This window comes from Podarcis liolepis (assembly GCF_965112155.1).
Source record: "Podarcis liolepis genome assembly, chromosome: 10".
Taxonomy (NCBI): Eukaryota; Metazoa; Chordata; class Lepidosauria; order Squamata; family Lacertidae; genus Podarcis; species Podarcis liolepis.
The window spans coordinates 45350021-45371759 of NC_139562.1; the positions used below are offsets into that span (position 1 = coordinate 45350021).

The 21739-nt window shown below is 38.1% G+C and overlaps 1 protein-coding gene across 2 annotated transcripts in view; it reads right to left on the reverse strand.

Annotated features, from left to right (window-relative positions):
- The window catches only part of CAND1 (cullin associated and neddylation dissociated 1), a 26119-nt gene continuing 4380 nt past the window's right edge, over positions 1-21739 (reverse strand). Inside the window, exons 2-15 of one of the 2 annotated variants that reach the window (XM_083463351.1) lie at positions 17582-17725; positions 15917-16071; positions 13802-13925; positions 12702-12958; positions 12502-12607; positions 11347-11492; positions 10577-10869; positions 9928-10069; positions 7220-8713; positions 4473-4568; positions 2949-3118; positions 2051-2215; positions 1202-1309; positions 1-562 (exon numbers count right to left, since the gene is read on the reverse strand). In XM_083463351.1, the coding sequence (XP_083319477.1) occupies positions 338-562; positions 1202-1309; positions 2051-2215; positions 2949-3118; positions 4473-4568; positions 7220-8713; positions 9928-10069; positions 10577-10869; positions 11347-11492; positions 12502-12607; positions 12702-12958; positions 13802-13925; positions 15917-16071; positions 17582-17725 (3625 nt within the window). In that variant the 3' untranslated portion in view covers positions 1-337. Of the gene's footprint in view, positions 563-1201; positions 1310-1947; positions 1978-2023; positions 2216-2948; positions 3119-4472; positions 4569-7219; positions 8714-9927; positions 10070-10576; positions 10870-11346; positions 11493-12501; positions 12608-12701; positions 12959-13801; positions 13926-15916; positions 16072-17581; positions 17726-21739 lie in introns of those variants that run through there. The other variant, XM_083463352.1, reaches the window with a different exon arrangement.

The following is a 21739-nucleotide window of genomic DNA, read 5'->3' on the forward strand; positions in this document are numbered from 1 at the left end:
TCATGGTCACAAATTTTTAAACTTTTAATCCTAAACATTACAGGGCAAACAGATGTTGGAATCTATTTCCATACACCATGCGTTTTAACCTTTTATTTCTATTTAATGTGTGTCCAAATCCACTAAAACTTGAGTGGTTTACAACTTTTGAGTTATGGAAATACATATTTCTGGAATAAATGCTAAAAAAGCAACAATGGGAAAAAAGCCAAACTGTCTCCATAAAGGTAAAATGGAACATTGTGAAGATTAGATACTTTTCTGTTTGTTTGTTTGTTTTTAACTTGTCAATTCAGTGCATCGTATGGTTCAAATTAATGGTTTCCATTCTGAGTATCTAACTAGTGTCCATTGATTCCAAATTAGTGGACGACGAATCTTTCTGGATGCTTTCAAAAATGGCCGCAAGCTCAGGATTAGAGCTTATCTGTGACTGAAATTCGCTCATCAGTGGACTCTTTTCTGCTTCTGGAATGGTTAATAATGCTGCTACTGCTCTCATGGCAGATCGCTTCAGTTCATCTTGCTTTTCAAATTCCTGCTTCACAGAATTTGCTTTTACCTGTTTAGTTAAAAAAGATACATATTATATAAATTCAACAGTAAAATCTATCTAGAAAGCTATTCAAATGTACGCATACCCACATCAGATAGTATGTCCACTTGCTGAGTTGACAGCAGAACAGAGAACACTAAACAAGAATGCATGAAATGTCTAGTAGTAGCCTTACGTCACAGTGGCCAACTTAAGAGATTCACTAACTACTGAACTACTATCCCTGACAACATTGTCTAGACAAGCCTCAAGATTAAAGCAAAGGTGCCATCATATAGCCACAAAAGCACACTGCTAGAAATCAGGCTTCTTTCTTCTATCTAAAAGCACACTTCTTGCTTTTGCTTCAATCAAGACTATTCCTAGGTATAAACTGAAATAATAACTGAAAGTTTCTTAAGGTAACACATGGGTGAAGAAACCTCTGAATGGACAGGACCTCAAACTACATATGAAAGCTGCTTACAAAATATGATCAGAGAAAAAACTGGGTGAAATAGAGAAACAGCATGTTGAGAAAGAATAGTGGCTTCAAAAGATTATCTTTCCAAGACGGAGTCTGTGGCCAAAGTAATATATATATATGAGACTATGCTTTACAATTATCCTGTAGGCTAATTCAAAGCAATTCAATTCACACAATACCTTGGTTGTACATGTAGCACGTAAGGGTTCAACCAGTCTATCCAGCCTCTGCAAAACTGCACTTGGACATAGGGTAGACAGTCTCACCAGCATCAAAAATGTTAGCATCTGGTTAAGAAGAAATAAAAATTGAATAAATAACAAAGTTTTAGCTAAGAACAGATTTTAAGTATCCGAAAATCTAACTGTGACTCTACAAGTATAGGGAGAAAAAGCAGTATCCAGGATCCATATTCTCTTGACTACACTTTTTGATGTTTCTCTACCACAAAACCAATCATTTGAATGTTGTCTTTATTAGTCAAATTCATGCTGAACTGGAAGCAATTGCTTATCAAAGCTGATAATATGTTGTAGTTCATATTGTTGGAAGCCTCTGGACTACCAATGGCTATTTCCTGTAGAAGGAATCGTCTTTAAGAAAAACAGTTTCCATATAATAGCACAAAATCAGGGAAAAGAAAAGCAGCAGCAGATTTCATCTTCCTTTCCTTTGCTGTCCACCCTAGGTGCTCCTCCAGAGCAGACTGTGGTGGTGCAGGGAGGCTGGACAGAGGAGAATAGGAAGGGGAAATCATGTTTGCGCAAATAGAAACTTGTTGAGCAAGGGGGATAACCACAACTGGCTATCACAAGGGATTAGGTGCCCTAACTTGAGAGCAGAATAAAAGGTAGAAAAAGCTTTCATTAATTTTTGTACAAAGCCAATACCACCTTCCCATGTTTTGTTTTTTTACTGTTTTATTGCAATTTTTCAGCAACTAAGTTACAAATATCTACATCCGTATAAGTATATGCATATGTATATGTGTGTTCAAATACACATATAAGCAAATAACAAGTACTAACCTTAATATCATAGTGATCCTTCAAACCATCTTCCACATGGTTTAGGAATTCAAAGATGTCTAGCCTATCAAGGCAGCTATCGAGCAGAGTGTACATACACTCAAAAGCTGCCTTTCTAATGTCAAGACCATCATCAACTGTATGCTTAAATGGACCCATTTCAACCTGCAAATCAGATCAGAAATTGTTGAACGCACTGAAACATATGTTCTTACATTTGCCTAGCTTTTATGATATACATATTTTGTGTATGATATAAAATAATAACTTGCATCAAAATCATTTTTAGCATCAGATATAATATCAACATGGAATTTCCCTTCACAATTAAGAGTAGGTTTTGCATTTCAAGTTACACTCTGTATGCCCACAATTCTGCAGTAAGATGAATCACATTAAAATTAAATTGGAGCTGATTGTATGGGAAAACCTATATGACTTGTGAAGATTCTGGGACATGACTCATTTGGCTTGGCTCCCTTTGTAACAATGCATGCAGTGAACACAAAACATTTTGCATTGCTCTTTATTCCAGTAGCTCAATACCTTCCCTGTATTTTCATTTCTGGTACTATGAAAGATGTTTATTGAAATTCGTTACAATATGGCAGTTTTCAAATTATATTTCATGTATGTTCCTCACTCAAGGTAAACTTATGGTCTCTCTTAACTCATATCATCATATAAAATATGATGAGTTTCTTCAATAATTCTAGGTTAAAGCACTCATATGCAAAACTTTCCAGAAGGACTCGGCTTTAGTTAGCCACCTAATCAGTACAGAAAACAGTTGCCTGAACTTGCACGAGGATCTGAATACAAAAAAACTTAAACAGAAAACATTAGCTATTCTGAACACCACTGCTTACTCACCCTGTAACTTGAGTGGATTACATACCTCTCTTATTAGTTCCTTTCTCACTTTTGTTTCATTATAAAGATGTGGAAGCACAGTATCTAAAAGGTCCCTTATTAGTGATGGTTTATTGTGTGCTGCTGAATTAAATGTTACCAGAGCTACTCGTCTCACATTCAGATCTGGATCTTCCAATGTTTTCAAAAAGTCACCTGCAATCATTTAAAGAAAGTTAACAGCATATGCTCCTGTTCAATATTTGCCACTTTTGAACTTCCCACTAGCTTCTCCCTGCCCAACTGATGTTTGTAAAAGGCGGGGCCATGAATTAGGAGAGGTTGGATTAGTATGTCATCTCATGAAAAAAATGGGCTACAGGTGACAAACACAACAATAAACTCACTATAAATAAAAAGTGAGTCTCACTTTCCTTATACATTTCCTCTTACGACATGTTGCAAAAGCATAACTGTACTTTGTACTAACTGGTTTGCCTACATTTTTGTGAAATACGGCAGCAATTATCATTCCAATGCATATTTACCTTTTGAACAACCAATTTACTTTGATAATTCATCAAGTTTGTGAGAGGTTTTTGAGAACTTCATGTGTACAGTGGTACGTGTTACGTACTCAATCCATTCCGGAAGTCCATTCGTAACAGGAAACCACTCGTAACATGAGGCGCACTTTCTCTAATGGCGCCTCCTGCTACTGCCACACCGCGGCTTCCGCTCACATCCCGGGGCAAAGGTCACAACAAGGGGCATCTACTTCCGGGTTAGCAGAGCGTGTAACCCGCAGCATTCGCAAGGGGGACGGTACATAACTCGAGGTATCACTGTACAATCTTCCCCCACCCCAGTTCCTCTATGAGTGGCATAATTAAGCAAATCTGAAAACTGCCACTTTCAGTTTTGACATTTCATAGTCTCAGACAGCCCTGTTTCAGGACTTTAAGAAATTAATTCTCCAAATCTAAGGGGAAAGCATGTTTCAAAGAAACCATACAGGAAATGGAAAACACAAATAAGACAAACCAATGACTTTAACAGGAATAAGATTTTTTTCCCAGCTACCATATCAGAAAGTATCCACTTTCCCAGCCACAAAAGGCTGGGTGTGTTTTTTTTAAGACTACGTACAATTCAATGACTCCACAAAAAGCCTCATTCATGGACTGCAGCGATTATACCGCACCTACACAACCCATTCTCAACTTTTATTACAGCATCTTTGAACGAACATTTGTTGTGCTGCACTATTATTGGACATAGCTTTGAATAAATTTATAGACAACACAGAAATCAATGAGCATGTTTAGACAAAAAGTTTGCTTTAAGCTGGGAGAATCCCTGCTTCCATTTAAAAGGGAAGCATTATCCTTTGCTAGGAAAATCTCAAGTACTTGAGTCACCCTCTTTTTCCCCGACCTGAAAAAGCTACATTTGACACTGGTACCTAGAAAATACTGACCTTTTAAAGCACACTCACATGCACACATGGAAGAAAGTATGTCATCTCAAGGTAAATTGCACTGCTTGAAGTGATTGCAATTTCACTTACCTATACAATTCTTTAATAATGGGTCTATGGGCTGTGGATGGTCAGAGATTGTGAACTTCACAGCAGTGACCACTGAACTTCGAGCATATGATGATCCTAATAACAAAAAAAATTAACCAGAATGCTTGAACAATGTCCTCATTGTCCCATGCTGTAGTATGCAATTACAAAAACATCATGATTATTAATAACAATGGCAACTTTTTAAAATACTGGTATTTTATTAATGCATAATTCATCCTGTAGCATTTCCCTTAGTGGGGATTCAAAAAACTACTTACTACGCAAATGAATCACACAAATCCAATTAATATTTTTTTTTCAACAGCTCCCCCCCCCATGCCAAATTACAAGCAGAATTTGAAAGGTTCCTAATGTTAAATTCAAAAGCAGTTTACCACGTCACAGGGGGCAATCACTCCGGGTAATTAAGAAAAACAATATAAACAGGTCAGATCTCAGAGGGCTGTCTCCAACTAAGTCAAACACTGAGTTGGCCTACTTGAAATCAAAGGACTTCAGTTAGTTGGGTCCATTAGTTTCAGTGGGTAAGACAAATGCTGCATACAATCCACTGAAATCAATGGACTTAAATTGGTCAAGCAGGTATACTTGATGGAACACAAAATTAGGTTCTATGCATGTTAAGCCTAGTCTAGCGTGTAATATAGTAGCAGTTCTGCTAAGAACCACCCCCTTTCCGAACTGAAGCTGTCAGTTTAACACAACAGTTTTACAGATACACTGCAGGAATGTCATGGGGTTCAAGTTGTTAAAAACATTCCAAGTTGAGTGTAAAAAGTTATGTATTTTAAGATAGCATGTTGTGATTAAACATTTAAAAGAAATATCTCAATAATAGCAGCATTGCCAACTTCAGTCCATATTTTCTCAGGATATTTTATCCTCAATACATTGTTTCCTTTTTTCTAGTTACTGTTTTTATAACTCTCTTTTTTGTTTTTATGTAATTCATATCTAGCAAGTTGTTCTGGGGACACATTGAACGGTGAAGTATATCCAACAAATAATACTAACTTTGATTTTTTTCTATAGGCAAATAATGAATTTTGTGCCTTTGGCATGCACACCCCAAAGCAAAGGCCTATTAAACAGTTTCTAGAGAAGCTGATTAATCATGTTTCAAATAAGAAAATAAGTTAGGAGCAAGCATAGACTTTTGGCTTGTCATATTTAGACAATGGAAGCACTTCATCACACCAAGCATAGCTAAGCTATGGATTCTGTAGTGATAGCCACCAACTCTGATGTTTTTAACTTTGCTCTTTCTTCAAATTGCTCAGCTCAGTGTACATAATTATCCCCTTGTGAAAGAAGTTGAGAAATGGTGACTGTCCCAACGTCATCCAGTAAGCTTGTTAGCCAAGTTAAGATTTAAACTCTGGTTTTGTACTCTTCTTACTATGATCAGCCATATGGTTCTGAGGTATGATACAGATAAGAACATAAAAAGAACCTTTGCTGGATCAGACCTAAGGCCCAACATCCTGTTCTCACAGGTCATTGAGGTGTCTATGTGAAGCCCATAAGGACTTCTCTTGCCTGCTTCTCATCCCCAAGAAGTGGTACAGTGATATATCGGCTCTGATACACTCCTCCATGAATTTGTCCAATCCCCTTTGAAAATGAATTTTATTTAAATCTGCAACAAAATTGGGCCACAGCAGCCACATAAATATGGTTTTGGACACCTTAGGTTTTCAGATTTTAATGTTTTGCTGAATTATGTACAGGTCCATTGGAACCTGACAGAAGGGTCAAATTAACTTCTTTCTAAGGGCATTTGTAGTGGCTAAACATCTAACACTTCAATAGGTCTACTCCCCATATCATACAGGGACAGAACTCAGCTGGTGACCTTCCAAAAGCACAAAAAAGAAGGGAAATTATCTGATATCTGGACATCTATTTGCTTGAATGTCTTGAGCACTGGCCTGGATCACTAACCATTCCCCCGCCCCACTTGTATGAACAGAACGTATTGCCTTGGTTTTTATTATTTAGCTTATATTGTCTGACTTTGTTTGTTTCTGTTTGAATAATTCAATTTAAAAAAATGGGCCGCAGATCTACTAGAAATGTGTTCCACTAGGATTGTCTAGGCAGCAATGGCCAATTGTTCTATTACAATAAGAACTGTAGCACATGGAATTAACAAACCTTTTTCGCTAATGGTAGGCTGAAGACTTTCTGCCCTTTTTATCTCCATAAGCAATCACATAGCTAAAATGTCACCCAGATGAATCAAAGTTGATCAGAACAGACAAAAATGGTGGAATACAATCAACACCTGGACATAAGGGGTTTCCACAAAAATATATGGACATAGGTAATCTAATTTCTATTGGTCAGTAGCAATATCACTTTGACTGATCTCAAACTATCCTTGTTGAAATCCTTTTGGCAGGACAATATTAAGTAGATCATTTCTCTGTAATATTCTTTGCACAGTGCTTTTAAATTGGTCTCAAAAAATCCTTATAATACTTCCCTCCTAAGTGGGTGACATTTTCTAATTATTACCCGCAAAACATAACTTAGTTTTCAGTTTTTAAGAGTTACAATTTCTGTTTAAGACATGCACTGAAGAAATCCTTCTCTTCTATCAAATCCACAATCAATTTACTCCAGTCTGAAACTATTACAACTGAATAGGACCATTCTGGAGAAATTAGTTGTGGGTGGTATCCCAACACACTACATGAAGATGTTAAAAGTTTACAAACCTGAAAGCAAATATCCTTTAAGGCGCGGTAGCAGAGTCTCTGGGTCTATTAAAGTAAGCTTCCCCAAGCATTCAGCAACAACATTTCTGGTACCCTCTTCTGCACACTCACAGTGTTTCAGGAGCAAAGACCAGATGCTCTCCACATATGGTTTGAGGCCTTGCACTGTTGCGGAGCTAATTATCTCCTTCAAGGAATGGAGCAGAAGGTATTGCCTTTTAGGTTGACTAGTAATTTCTTGTAAGACAAATGGGAGGTACTCAGGAAGGTTGCCGACACTGATGCTGCCCAATGCGTAAGAAGCTGCTGATTTCACTTCTTCACTTGGAGAGGAGAATGCTTCTAATATTACAGATTTTAGCTCTATTTGTCCACTTAAGTCAATGTGGTGTCCAACTTCCCCAAGAGAAAGCAAAGCAAGGAGACGGATGGAATCTGTTGACCTTGAGTTCTTAACATCTTGAATAAACTGACCTACTACTGCTGGTCCCTCTTTAGGGCATGCTCGTGTAAGGGCAGCTACACATTTGGCAATGGAATAATAAGACTGCTTGTGAGTAAGTGCTGTACTCTGAGAGTACACTGGGCCCGTTAACATACGCAATAAGTCCATATATCCTAAGTTACTTGTTCCAGTCACAACCAGAGCTTGGAAAAATTCTAGCATGGCACTAAGTGCTCCACCCTGCAATAATGGTGACCTCACCAGCCCAATAAGTTCATTCAGTATGGAGCCACTGATTTTCGAGAGAGAAGAAGGATAAACTTTAGCAAGGGTGGTCAGAAAACTAATGGCCATTTGTGACACATGCATATCACTCTCACTGATGAGCGGTGGAAGCTCATCCAGGACAGCATCAATCATAGCAGCTGTCAAGCTGTCACTGTAGTTTTTGATTAATATATCTAAAGCGGAAAGAGTTCCTAGTTTCAGAGCTCTCTGGTTCTTTCGGAGGAAAGAAGCAAGAATAGGAACACCTTCTCCTAGAACTGGCCTCAGATCTATCTTCAGCGGAGAACCAGCTATCAGAGTCAAAGCCTTCACAGTCGTTAGCCGAGTGATCTCATTTTTTAGTCTCTCTAAGAAGATCTGAAGTGTACTAGGAAGGTCAGAGCCAAGATTGTCGCCGAGACTGCAAATGATTTGACCCATACAGGAGATTGCCCTCTCTTTTACTTCCTGGTCAATATCAGCAGCTTTGAGTCTCTTGATTGTACATGTAAACAAATCTTTGATGTAAGGGCTTGCATCAAAAGAAGAAGGCTGATCCAGAGGCCGGATGACTTTCACAAGCTGCTGGGTAACCAACAGCGCCTCAGATGTTATTTTATAAAATGGGTCTCCAACGCATGCCACAACAGGAGGCACCAATGCTTGAACATGAGGGTGAAAAACTTGGGGTGTGTGATTGCAGAGGATCACATACAAACACGATAAAGCATCTATCTTCAGATTAGAAGAACTTGATTTGTCGTTCAGTGAAAAAATTATCCCTGTAAGAAGAATAAAGAGTTAATTCACACAATTGTATATCTGAAGCACATTTGCTGATTTAAAGCAGGTTACAAACCAGTAAGTTTCTGAACTTATACTTAAGTAGCGCAGATAGGAAAAGGTGATTTGATGGTTTATCCAATATTTTTCATTAAGAGCAAAATTTTTGTCTAATTTTGAACCTCCTCTTGGCTCAGTTTTTTACTCAGAACTCATCTTTCCAAACAAAGCCTTTTATACAAATCCCATTAACCCAATAGATTCAATCTAGGTTTCGCTTCTAACTGTAACCACACCAGCAATCCTTCAAAATCAGAGCTTCCTTGGGCCTCTTTCTGCTCTTTCATGCACCTAGCAGTCAAGCGATTTTACAATAGCTTAGTAGCAGCCACCCAATCTAAAAATTTTGTGCTACTAAAATAATATGGTTTGCCAGAGAATGAAGCAGGGAGGACAAAATGATTCCTGGACCTAATCCTATTCATGTTTGGAGGCTTGCCACTAGGTATTTTATGCTTTGGATGCATACTGGTTTTTCTAGTTTAATGACACTTGCATATTGTCTCCAATCACAATAAAGGTCTACAATCTTGCTAAAAATCTGACTTGCATTACTCCTTCCCTGATCCTGGTTATATTTTTCACATTATTTCCATCTCTCATACCATTTCGAATCATTATTCTGTATGCATATTATGTTTTATCTGAAGCCACAGATAAAAAACTGCAAGCAAGTCATACCTTGGTTTTCGAACAGCTTAGTTCTCGAACATTTTGGCTCCCAAATGCCGCAAACCCAGAAATGACTGTTTGGAAGCCAAATGTCCGTTGGGGCTTCCAATTGGCTGCAGGAGCTTTAGTTTTTGAACGTTTTGAAAATTGAACGGACTTCCGGAATGGATTCCGTTCGACTTCCAAGGTACGACTGTATTACCAACCATAACAGAAATATCAATTATTAGCATCTCTTCTATCTGAATATCTTTCTCAAGGAATGCCAGTTGCAATGTACAGGAATAAATTCAATAGAGAACAAGCAAATGTACAGATATAGTTGTAGAAAGCTTGGTAAAATACACACACATAGTACACTACATGAGAACCAAAATTCTAATAATATGCCACTTCTATGCAAAATATATAAGCATGCTTCAAAGCACTACCAGATGTCAAGGTTAGAACTTTACAAAATGTTAAGATATATTTTTCATACCTGGGACAAGTACAGGAATATGCTGTGTGAGAGCCCCAGGCAAGACATTGACCAACTCTGTTAGCATGTTAAAACAACACTGACGAGTCTTTACACTCTTCTCCTTCATCTGTTTGTGCAAGGCTTTAACAATGTTGGGAACCTGTAATTATTATATACATGTTACAATGTTCAGCAGTTAGCACTTTTTATATATACAACCCAACAGGTTTTGTGTGATTCTTAAGTAAATATGAGGACCACGGACATTCAGACAGAAGCAAGCTTTTGGCACTTTGCAGAAAGCCCAGCAGATTTCAAAAATTGCAAAGATGCTTAAAAGTAGCACAAACAAGTATCTGCTCACATAATGGGGTTTCTCCTTCCTCCCCCCCAACAGATTTTTTGGGTACAGAGGGGGCTTGTGGGGGGAGAGAGAAATTCTATGTTGAATTATGAAAGCAGGCAGTCACCACTCGGCATCAAAAGTGGTCGACAGCAGCACAATTCCAAAAGCTCTAGATTATAAAGACAGTAAAACTCCTAAACTTTCTAAAACACGTTGCTTTGAGGGAAAGGTGCAAATTAATGTTTTCCCCTTTCTCACGTTTATCCAGAGCAAACAATATGGCCTTTTATTTTACAAAATGTCAATGTTTTATCCACCAACCTGACTCTGAAGCATTGTTAAAGGAGTCTCTCCTTGTTCCATGGCATCAGGATCACAGAGCCAACTCTGCACAGGACGTGTTTGTTTTAAAAGAGAGAGATATGCATGGAAAACATCTGCTTTTACGTTTTCCTCTCGTTCCTTGAATCTAGCAATTAAAGCAGGGGACACCGTCTTGTAGAACTCTGGTAACATTTCATGTCGCGTACTGACTACAGCGTCCAAGCATTTCGCAGCTGCACGTCTAACTTTCCAGCTCATGTCATCATCATCACTGTATTCATCATCGCTCCCTTTTGGGGTGGGGAGGAAATAAAAGGTTTCTGTGTTATATAGAAAATCATAACTAAAGCCCATAGCCTAGAGATCACTTTGTATTTTATTATTTGGGTATTAATACAAATACAAACAAAGCATACAAGCAACACTAGGCAAATCAATGACTATCAATCTGACAATCACTGCTCTCAGGTAAACCTCATTAAAAGGAATGGATTTTTCTTGGAACATTCACTTCACTGAACATTTCACATCATTCCCCCATTAGTTATAAGTGCCAGTTTGCAATTTACAATTTACAAAATTTGGTTACTCCCTGCTGGCCTCCAACAGTAAGAGGCAAATTACTTTCACAAAGACTGGGCTGGAGTGTCCTTTTCTAACAAAGCTCTGCCATTACACTATGAAAACATTTCATTTAGAATGCTGCACTAATAACTGTATGTGCTGTCTTAAGATACTTGAATATTTCAATCTTCACACAAGTTCACCTTGATCATCATCATCTCCACCATCAGCATCCATAGCATTCTCATCTTCATCTTCATCATCATAATTGTAGTTGGGATCATATGTAAGGTACTTAAGACAAATGTTTATAATGGTAGTTACATGAGGATAAACTTCTTTAGGACATCTGCATAATAAGCATAACATTAATTAGGAATCTACTGAAAATAAAGCATCACTCAGTATTGCTATATGATTGAACTGGGTCTATCAGCAAAACTGTATAGAACAATGGTAAAGTAATATATAATAAGTGGTTCTCTTTGGCCAAGCTAGTGAAGAATAAATATTTTCAGGATAAAATGGGAGGGCAGGGCTTCTGGGTGGCAATCCCAAGAGAACCAGAGTAATCTGGGGAAAGTGACCCAAATGAATTATTCTGTGCTTATCAATGAATCACATGAATTTCTTATGTGCTGATTTTGGCACAGTCAGCGCTACTTCCCAAGCCAAGTCCCAAGCAAAGCCAGTGCACAATGTGCCATCTCTTCTCAATGCCCTTTCTAGGGCAACTTCCTCTCATTTAGAGGTGTGCATGCCAGGAACATCTAACCCCAAAAGGGCTGGAATCTGGATGTTTAGATGCCCATTCCCACTCCGCTACAAAGCAACAGAAGCAACTGGGGGAAGGGGCAGAAGAGGAAGAGTGGCAGGGCAATGCAGGATTCTGATTCCCCACATACTATTCTAAATTACATGGAAGATCATATTTAGCAAAGTATTCCTGTGCAGATGTTTTCATCACATATTAGACAGAATCAGACTCTGCACATGTTCACTGCAACTGATGCTTTGGGGAAACGCTACTTTGTAGCATTGGCACATGATAAGGCCTAGGTTTAGCTATATCTATGTATCCTGTGAAGTGGTGATTTGAACGGAAACTTTTAAGAATCCACTTCTCAATAGCTGCATTATTTATGCTAGGGAGATGTTAGTTGCATTAAAATCAGAGATAGCAATGCAAGCAGTAAAAAAATAATTTCTACCAATGACACTCAAAATATTATGCAATTTAACAATTTAAGGGTTCCCACCATGTTTAACCAGAGCCTCTTCTCAGTGCCTCTAAAGCTTGCTTTCAACTTATTTCATACTGTTAAGTTAACCAGGAAAAAAACCTATTACCACCTTACCTCCTAACAAAAGATTCAAATGCTTGAATGCAATATTCTCGAAGCTCATCATCATCTACATTACAGAATTTTACTACCAAAGGGATAATTTTTTCCAGGTATTCACCTGACAACAGAAAACAGAAACAGTCATTCATGGGGAACATTTAACATTTCATGTGAAAAATAGGAAGATTTCAATAATATGCAAATTTATTTACCTATTCTATGACCTGCTTGCCTACTGATGGCAGCAATACACTGTATATAGGTCCTTGTTGTTGACATGGAATCATTTTTAGAAAGCTCTGTCAACAGATGCTCAATGAGGTCAACAAACACTATGTTTCCACAACTCATAACAAGATGACCAAGAGCAATGATGGTTCTTTTTCTCACGGCAAGCCTTGGACTAGTCAGCTGAGGAAGCAGGCATGTCAGAATAGAAGGATGGAAGTTAACGAGCAATCCTCCTTGCCTTAAAAAAGACAAAAATTAAGTTAGAATAAAACAAATTTTATTGTCCGGGCACTTTCATTTTTTAAATTTTCTTTAATGGAATTTGTAAGCCACTTAATCATAAAAACCTCTAAGTGGTTTACATAAAATAAAGTATAGACTGAAATTATCAATAAAGGTCAAGAGTTACAATCTAACATATATATCATGTCAGCAGTTATATTAAAATACATATCAACAGCTGGATAGGCTTGCCTTAACAAAAATGTTTTTAGCAAGCACCATAAGCAGTACAGGAAAGGGACCTGCCTAAAGTAAATGGTGAATGGAGTATTGGTTCTGCCAAACTAAAAAGCATACTTCCTACAAGTGCAGCATGAACATTATGTGGCACTTGTAAAAGTGCCAATTCTGTAGACATCTGTAAGGTAAGGCAATCCTTCTAGTATACTGGTCCCAAGCTGTAACGACTTTCTATACTAGTAGTAACACCTTCAATTTGGTCTGGAACAAATTGGCAGCAAGCATAGATTTCTGAGTAACAGTGCAATATGTTGACATGATCTTACTCCAGGTTTTTCCCTAAATTTACACTTCAAAGCTTTTCCCTAAGTATCTCTTAGCTGTCTTTTCTCTATCCAAAGTATCAAAAAGCTCTCTCAATTACTGAATATGGAAGCAATAATTAATGCAAATTCAGCTTCAGCATTACATTTATTATGCATTTAACAACTCTGCACTCATTCAGCTTCATTAACATTCTCTTCAATAAAAAGTTTTCAGACATTTGACCTGCATATGAACATTACACAACTTTTTAAAGGAATTATTGTTTACAAGCATTTTTAACATGCATGTTTACCTGCTTAGCATATCAGCCATGATGTCTAAGGCCTCTAACTGAACAGACACATCCTCTTGCTTGGCGATAGCGCTGGTAAGACGCCCAGTGATCTTTTTACAAACGTTAGCTGCTAATGCAGAACCTAGAAATAGGGAAACACCATAATAACATTTTGTCAGCATATATATATGCAATTTCACAAGACATGTAACAAACTTGGTCTGAACTTGAGCCATTTCCAAAACAAGTGTGGGTTATCTCGTGATAGATTTATTAGAACCAATTATTGTGGGTAGCAGTGTTAGTCTGTGTTGCAGCAAAAACAACTAACAGTCTTGTGGCATCGTAAGGACTAACAAATTTAGTATGACAAACTTTGATGGAGTAGAGTCCACTTCATTCTGATTACTGCCTAGTAATCTGAACTCTGGTAATGCAGGAAAACACACACACATGCATACACCATAATCCAGTAAGAGCAATCCATGAGTAAAGCCCTCCCTGCATTCCTGATCATGGCTCAAATTTCACTGAGGATTATTTAGAAGCAGTATATTAGAAGAAACTAGCTAGTAAAGCAGAACAGCTGCATATATAAAGACTTCTATTACTGTTTTACAAGTGAGAATTTCAATAAAGTGTTGAACTCTTGGTTGCTTCTGTTGAGGATATTCCATTCCATTTCCAACCCCTCTCAGTTTTGTTTAATTTTTCTGTGAGCATTCTGTGCCCACTGAACATGTACAGTTATCATTGGTCTGTAATAATCATAACCACAATAATAAATTACTTGTACCCTGCTGATCTGACAGGGTTGCCCCAGCCGCTCTAGGGGGCTTCCAACAGAATATAACAGAACACAGCAAAACATTACAAACTTTCCAATACAGGGCCGTCTTCAGGTGTCTACGGAAAGTTGTGTAATTGTTTATCTCTTTGACATCTGATGGGAGGGTGTTCAACAGTGCAGGTGCCACTACCGAAAAGGCCCACTTAATTTTTCTCTCAATATTTTTTATACTTCTGTAAAACTTGCTCCCCACCAAAAGTGTGTTTGTGCTACATAAACAATAGCATTTGCACCTCACGATTATATAAAGGGAACACTGTTACTGTAAAAGTCAAAGTAAGGTACTTTCTCAAGCTTTTAATTTGTAATTTGAACTTCATTGTATGTGTTTCTTTCACAGACAACACTAATTACACAGAAACTCAGTAGTAGCACTCCTTTCCTAACCAACTAGCAAAATCAGGATCCCAAACTGAAGGCCATTAAAAATAAAATCAGGCTGAACTGTGGATTTTTGCAGTTTGGATTCAATATGTTCTATTTATTTCCATTATTTTCACTTTTCTAAAAGTACTGTCACAAGTAGTCTCAGATTAAAACCAGACTGAACGACTCTTTTCCTTGAGGTTAGGATTCATATTTAATTTAAGTGGTGAAATTTAAAACACTAGTTTCAGCGTTAGCCACAACAGGAGGTGAATTACTCCCAGAAAAAAATGTTTGTACCTTAAAACTTAGAAATATTTTTGTATAATTCTTGGTATGATCAATAGCTAGCATTAACAAGAGCCGGTAAGCAGCAGAAGAGGATCAGGATGAATCAAAGGGGCCAAGAAGAACCTTCAGTTGGACAGAGTGGAATGAGGTACAAAGTTGCTGACCCAGAGGCCCACTGAATTACGGCAGACTGCCATCCTTGTGAAACTTCAAATGTTACATAGCGAAAGCATCAATTACACCACACAACCTTGCTGGGGGAAATTAACTACAACTGTAGCACAGTCTGCACATTTGCACGCATAAATCCTGGGCCATGCTGCACAACATAATGGTGTTACAGAATACCATACACAGAACCTTAACCAAAGACCACAATATGTCCACCAGCTTTAGTTCTTGAACTCCTCTTGTCTCTTCTCCAAACACAAATACCCCAGCTAAAAATCAGAACACAATAAGAACATCTAAGGGCAAAGATTACCATTCCCCCAATGGCATCAAAAAAATCTTTTATCTCCAAGTTAAGTAAATCTTAGTGTTAGCTAGAATTCAACTGAATCCAATTTCATTAATCAATATCAAACTAGAAGAGAAATGACTAAATATAGAGTAGTAGAAATTACCACTGGAAGCAGGAGGAAGTTCTCCAATGACTGTTTTAAGGCCAATGCTTGAAATATCACGTAGCTGCTCTTTATCAGAAAGCATGTTAGTACAGAGGGTATCTACAATTGTCTCCACTTGGTATTCTTTCACTTTACTCACCAGGGGCCCAAGGCTGTAACGAAACCAAAACAGCATTTAATACACTTTAAAAACTGATTCATCACATCTAAAATGTTAGAAATTCACTTACCTGTACACTCGTACCTTGGTTGCCAAATGCCTTGGAACTTGTTTTGGCTCCTGAACAATCGAAAACTGGAAGTGAGTGTTCCGGTTTTCGAATGATTTTTGGAAGCTGAACATCTTGCAGTTTCCGATTGGCTGCAGGATGCTCCTGCAGCCAATTGGAAGCCATGTCTCGATTTTCGAACAGTTCCGGGAGTCAAATGCACAGACAGGTCAATCTATGGTAACCTGCATTCGGGCAAATATAGTTTTATAAAACATCCTGGGACATTCTCAAAGTTGGCAACTAATGGCACATTTACAAAATGTATATGGAACAATTTATTGGAACTTAGCTCCGTTAGTCAAAAAAGTGTCTTGAATACATAATAAACATGCAACACCAGATGGTGCTGGAGAGTAAAAAAAATTCTTTGTGATTTTCCATAGCATTTTTGTTGTTGTTGTTACAACAATTTAATTTCTGAGTTATTAATAGTGGTTTTCCCTATGTGCAGATCCACCCCAGCCAAGCCCACCCCCCTTGCACATGTGGTTTGATTTCAGGTGCTGCTGATAAACGTGCCAGCAAACCCCCCTTTCAGAATGGAGCCACATTTTTACCTGTCCCATACCTGATAGATATTATGTCTGATGCAGGGCAAGTTGGTGTAGCTTGGCCAAAATGGCCTCAGAGATCAACTGGAGAAGCCTGCTGGGGCTAATTAAGTCTACAGACCAGGAGTTCCCCACCGCAGTATTAACATCACAAATACAGAGTGATAATATACTCTGTTAACTAACATGATATTTTGTGACATGTCCAAACCAGTTACTAACAATTTCAGTAGGTTATTTCAAGTTGCATCTTCACATCAGGAAAATCTAAGTTAATAATTAATTTTAAATTCATGTCCGTTATCCATGATGACACAACTATCCAAATTTTAAATACATCTAAACCAAACACCATCTCCTTTGTTATACAATTACATGTAGAGTAGCTAAGTAGTAATTACAGGGACCGTTCCGATATTAAGATGTATGATCAAGTGATCAACCACTCCACCTTTGGCCTTCAAACAGATGGGAAGGCATGAAATACAGAGCTCTTCAGATTTTTATAAAAATATGAAATGTGTAGAAAGAGTGAATACTATCTTTTTTTCTTTGAGAGTCAACTAATGAAATTGACCAGCAGGAGTTTCAGAAGGAACAGCAATATTTCACTGACTAATATTCACAATATCAAAAATGTATTTTTTTTTTTAAAATAGGAAACAAGAATATGATCTATCTCCAGTGTACTCTGCTGATGATCTTCTCAAGGGCATCAAGCATGCATTTTATGGAGACAAAATGCTGGACTAGACAAACAAAGCAATTCTTATATGCTCAATATAGAATCGAGTCAATGCATAAGAATTTAAAAACTCTAATCACAGACACATACATACCATTTAACTGCTAAATTTTGTACTTCACCATTTTTATCTTCCAGCAACTTCAGAATCATTTTCACAACCTTCCTTTCACTATCATCATCTAACTTGATAGAATCTTTCTGTAGTTCAGTCATCAAGTCATTTGTTGCCATAAACCTATACAAAAGAAAAGGCAATTCAATTTGTATACTATAGCTTTACAGCACAATCTAAATTAATGTTTTCCACAATTCATATTCAAATGGGCTTACATTAAAAACCATATCAAGTGTATACATTTGACTTGCAACTTGCACAGGGGTTACATTCTGGGGATGGCACATAAATCCAAAATTGCAGTGTTAAAACAACCTCAGAACTGACCCATGCAAGCATCCTTACCTTCCCAAAGCCAGCACCAAAGCAGGTCTCACCCCGCCCCCCGCTAATGCAAGGAAGAGCTTTTAGCTCTCTGCCTTACATACTTGGCTCTGGAAAAGCTTTGTGTAGCAAGAACTTCTCAGAGCCCCAAAAGCAAGGCAGAGTTTAAAAGCTCTTTCCACACTGGGTTTTCGTGTCACAGAAAGAACTTTTAAGCTCTCCACCTTGCCTCCATTTAATTTGTGCGGTGTCAGCTGGCTGATCGCCAACTACGCAAAGCTGTGATTGCGGAAATTAAATGTGCACAAATGACAACTCGACTGTATTCCCATCCCCCAAAGTTCACTAATGTAAAAAGATGGGCAGATGACTTTTGCAGATTCCCCCTCCTCACTGCAGCCACTTGTGCCCCCAACAAACCCTGATCCAAAAGGCTGAGAGGCCTTCCAGAATGGCATGAAAGGTGGTGCAGGGGGACTTGAAGCAGGAAGGGGGAAATCAGTAAAAATCACCTCTCCTAATCTTACGTTATAGTGGATGCTTCCACTGAATCAAAATCCATTCCATAAACAGAATGGTAGCATGAGATGTCATTCATAACTAATAAGCAACATGCAACTTTTGAATATTAGAATACTAGGGTGCAAATATTTTAACAGTAGTTTTAATAGTATCTGTATCAGCAGCTTTTAATAAATTTGTAATATTTTATTACATTGAACAAGTTATCATATGCAATAACTTTATGCTATAACATAGATAGGTTCTAGAGCACAGTTCAAAGGCACAGGTTGTAATAACTTTGCTAACACTAAGCAAGTTTGGAAGGGTGACACCGCAGAACTCTATACCCACCCTGAGACCTGTAAGTATTAGGCAGTATACAAATTTTAATGAAATAATGAAAATAAAATAATAATAAGCCTAATGAAATGCATATTATAAATGTAATAAATAACAGCTGCACAGAATATTGGAAACAACTTTATACTATGTCATGAACAAAAGATTGTTATTGTTTTCTGTGGTTTTTATTAATGGAGACTTGGTCAACAAATATTACGCAGGGGTCTTCTGTTTCCCTCAACACTCACTAGCCTGGTCAACCCTGTACAGCAGGAGTAGCCAACACGGTTCTTCCAAATGTTCTAAACTACAACTCCCACCAGCCCAGACAGCATGGTGAATTGTGAGGGATGGTGGGAGGTCCAAACCATAATGTCTGGGAAGCACTGTGTCAGCTACCACTGCTGGTGCATGCTTTTTGCTCTTTTGTCTTAAGAGAGATTATTTTGTTCTTAAATGATGACAGCTACTGAAGCACTGTTTTTTATACATCTTAGCATAGCACCTGTCTGAAGTTTTGCAGGTAGGTAACGAAAACACCAGCAGCTGGCTTCTGCTTGTCGGGTTTTGTTTTATGCATATGGCTTTAACACAACGCTTCTCAAAGGCCAGGAGAGGATGGCAAGTGTAGTGGGAAGATTCAAGGACAATCAAAGAAACATTTAAACATTTCAGTGTAGTATTATATAGTTTTTTAAGTTGAAGAATATGAATAGATGTTGTTGCCATATTTTCAAAATGAGAGCAAGAGCATCAAGTGATCCTGCAAGCTCATACCTCTCATCGCATTGGTATACATACTTAAGGTCAGTGCTTTTTTTCTAAAAAAAAGTTTGACTCAAGAAAACCACCATTTTAAAGTTCAAATCTGGAAAAATAAATACAGTAAATGGACAAAAGTACAGATTCACAAAATGTTTAGGGGTATGTGTACCCCTCCGTACCCACTGAAAAAAAGCACTGCTTAAGGTACGTATGTAAGAGGCTCGTTTATAATTATAGTGGTACCTCGGGTCACAAACTTAATTTGTTCTGGAGGACCATTCTTAACCTGAAACTGTTCTTAACTAGAGGCATGCTTTTGCTAATGGGGCCTCCCGCTGCCGCCAGCTCACCATTTCCGTTCTCATTCTGGGGCAAAGTTCTCAACCCGAGGTACTACTTCCGGGGTAGTAGAGTTTGTAACAACTGTATATTTTGGAAATGATTCATGTTCTTATGTAGCTGCATTGTTTTATACTTTATGGATGCCCATGATCATATTATAAAGTAGTTATGTTCTATGTTATAAATGAAGCAAAGCTAGGAGTTGCTTCTTTTTGTTTCCCAATGTATTTCTTATCAATAAAAATTTTTGTGTGGCACAAGCAAATTTTTATTCTGAAAGTGTAGACCAGAGAAGAGTTTGTGAACCACTGCTTTAACATATTCATTGCAGTTTAATACAGTGACCAGCCATAAAAAAAAATAAGTCCAATGATGGGGAAACCTGCCAGGGATGAGTTGGAGTCCAACATCATCTAGAGTGTTACAGATTTCCAACCCCGGTATTAGTCAAAATGTATGATACAAATCCAGAAAATAATTAAACAGCAATAAATAAATGGCAAGGCTGAATATATATTGAATATATATTGAAGGCTGAATATATATTGAAAAACCTATCACCCGCTGGTTCTATATCCATAATACCAAGCAAGGGCAGGAATCCAATTTTGGCCACAAATATGCATTACTGAGTGCAAAACCACAAAACACATTAACTGCAAGTACAAAATGGCCATTCACATTTTAAGAATTAGATTAATTCTTCAGTATACCCATTTATATGCACATATGTGCCCCAACTGTGACAACAGTAAGAGATGAATTCTACATAGAAGAAGAAGAAGAGTTTGGATTTGATATCCCGCCTTTCACTCCCCTTCAGGAGTCTCAAAGCGGCTAACATTCTCCTTTCCCTTCCTCCCCCAACAACAAACACTCTGTGAGGTGAGTGGGGCTGAGAGACTTCACAGAAGTGTGACTGGCCCAAGGTCACCCAGCAGCTGCATGTGGAGGAGCGGAGACGCGAACCCGGTTCCCCAGATTACGTGACTACCGCTCTTAACCACTACACCACACTGGCTCTCAGTGTAGATAGATAGAAATCAGTGTAATGTGGAAAAAAAGGCTCAATAAACAGAGCCACCAATCCAAATAATTATTCACCACTTGCTTTTCCTGGACACATTTCAAGGTCTGAGCCCTAAAATATTTACAAAATATTGTTGAAACTTTAAAGTTGATTATAATAGGGGATTTGCAATTTCTCATACTTTTACTCATTTTAAATTTATTAAAAATGTTTACGTGTAATTCGACAGTGAAAACTAAGAGATGATCGATAACAATTTGTATTAAGTCATCTTGCGTGTATCTTCAATGCACACAGTAAATTACTTGAAACTTCTTTCAAAGATATAGAATGTTTTCGTAGTATTAAAAATGTGGTTCTGCAGCATTTATGGAAAACTGTAACAAACCTAGCTCCTGCCTTCAAAGCTTCATTTTTTAAAAGAAATCATGGAAAAAAGATGGCTCCATCATGCTGCTACACCTAGTACCACATGCCCCAGAGATGTACTGGAAACTCTGGAATCAATTACCAGCCCAAACATCATGATGTTTAGGAACTGAGTGAAGACTTTTTAAGAAGGCTTTCCCTGAGGTGTGTCCCAGTGAGGACTGGGCGATATCAGGTTTTCAACATGGCAATATATCATCAGCTGAACATCACAATATATCACAATGTCTGAAATGAGGATGGAATTATGTAGAGGGAAAAGCCTGATCCAGTGTTTCCCAACCGGTGTTCCGCGGCACACTAGTGTGCCGCGAGACGTTGCCTGGTGTGCCGTGGGAGGGAGGCGGGCGAGTCGGGCAGCGAGAGGCGGGGTGGCGGCGGCGAGGAGAGGCCGCCCA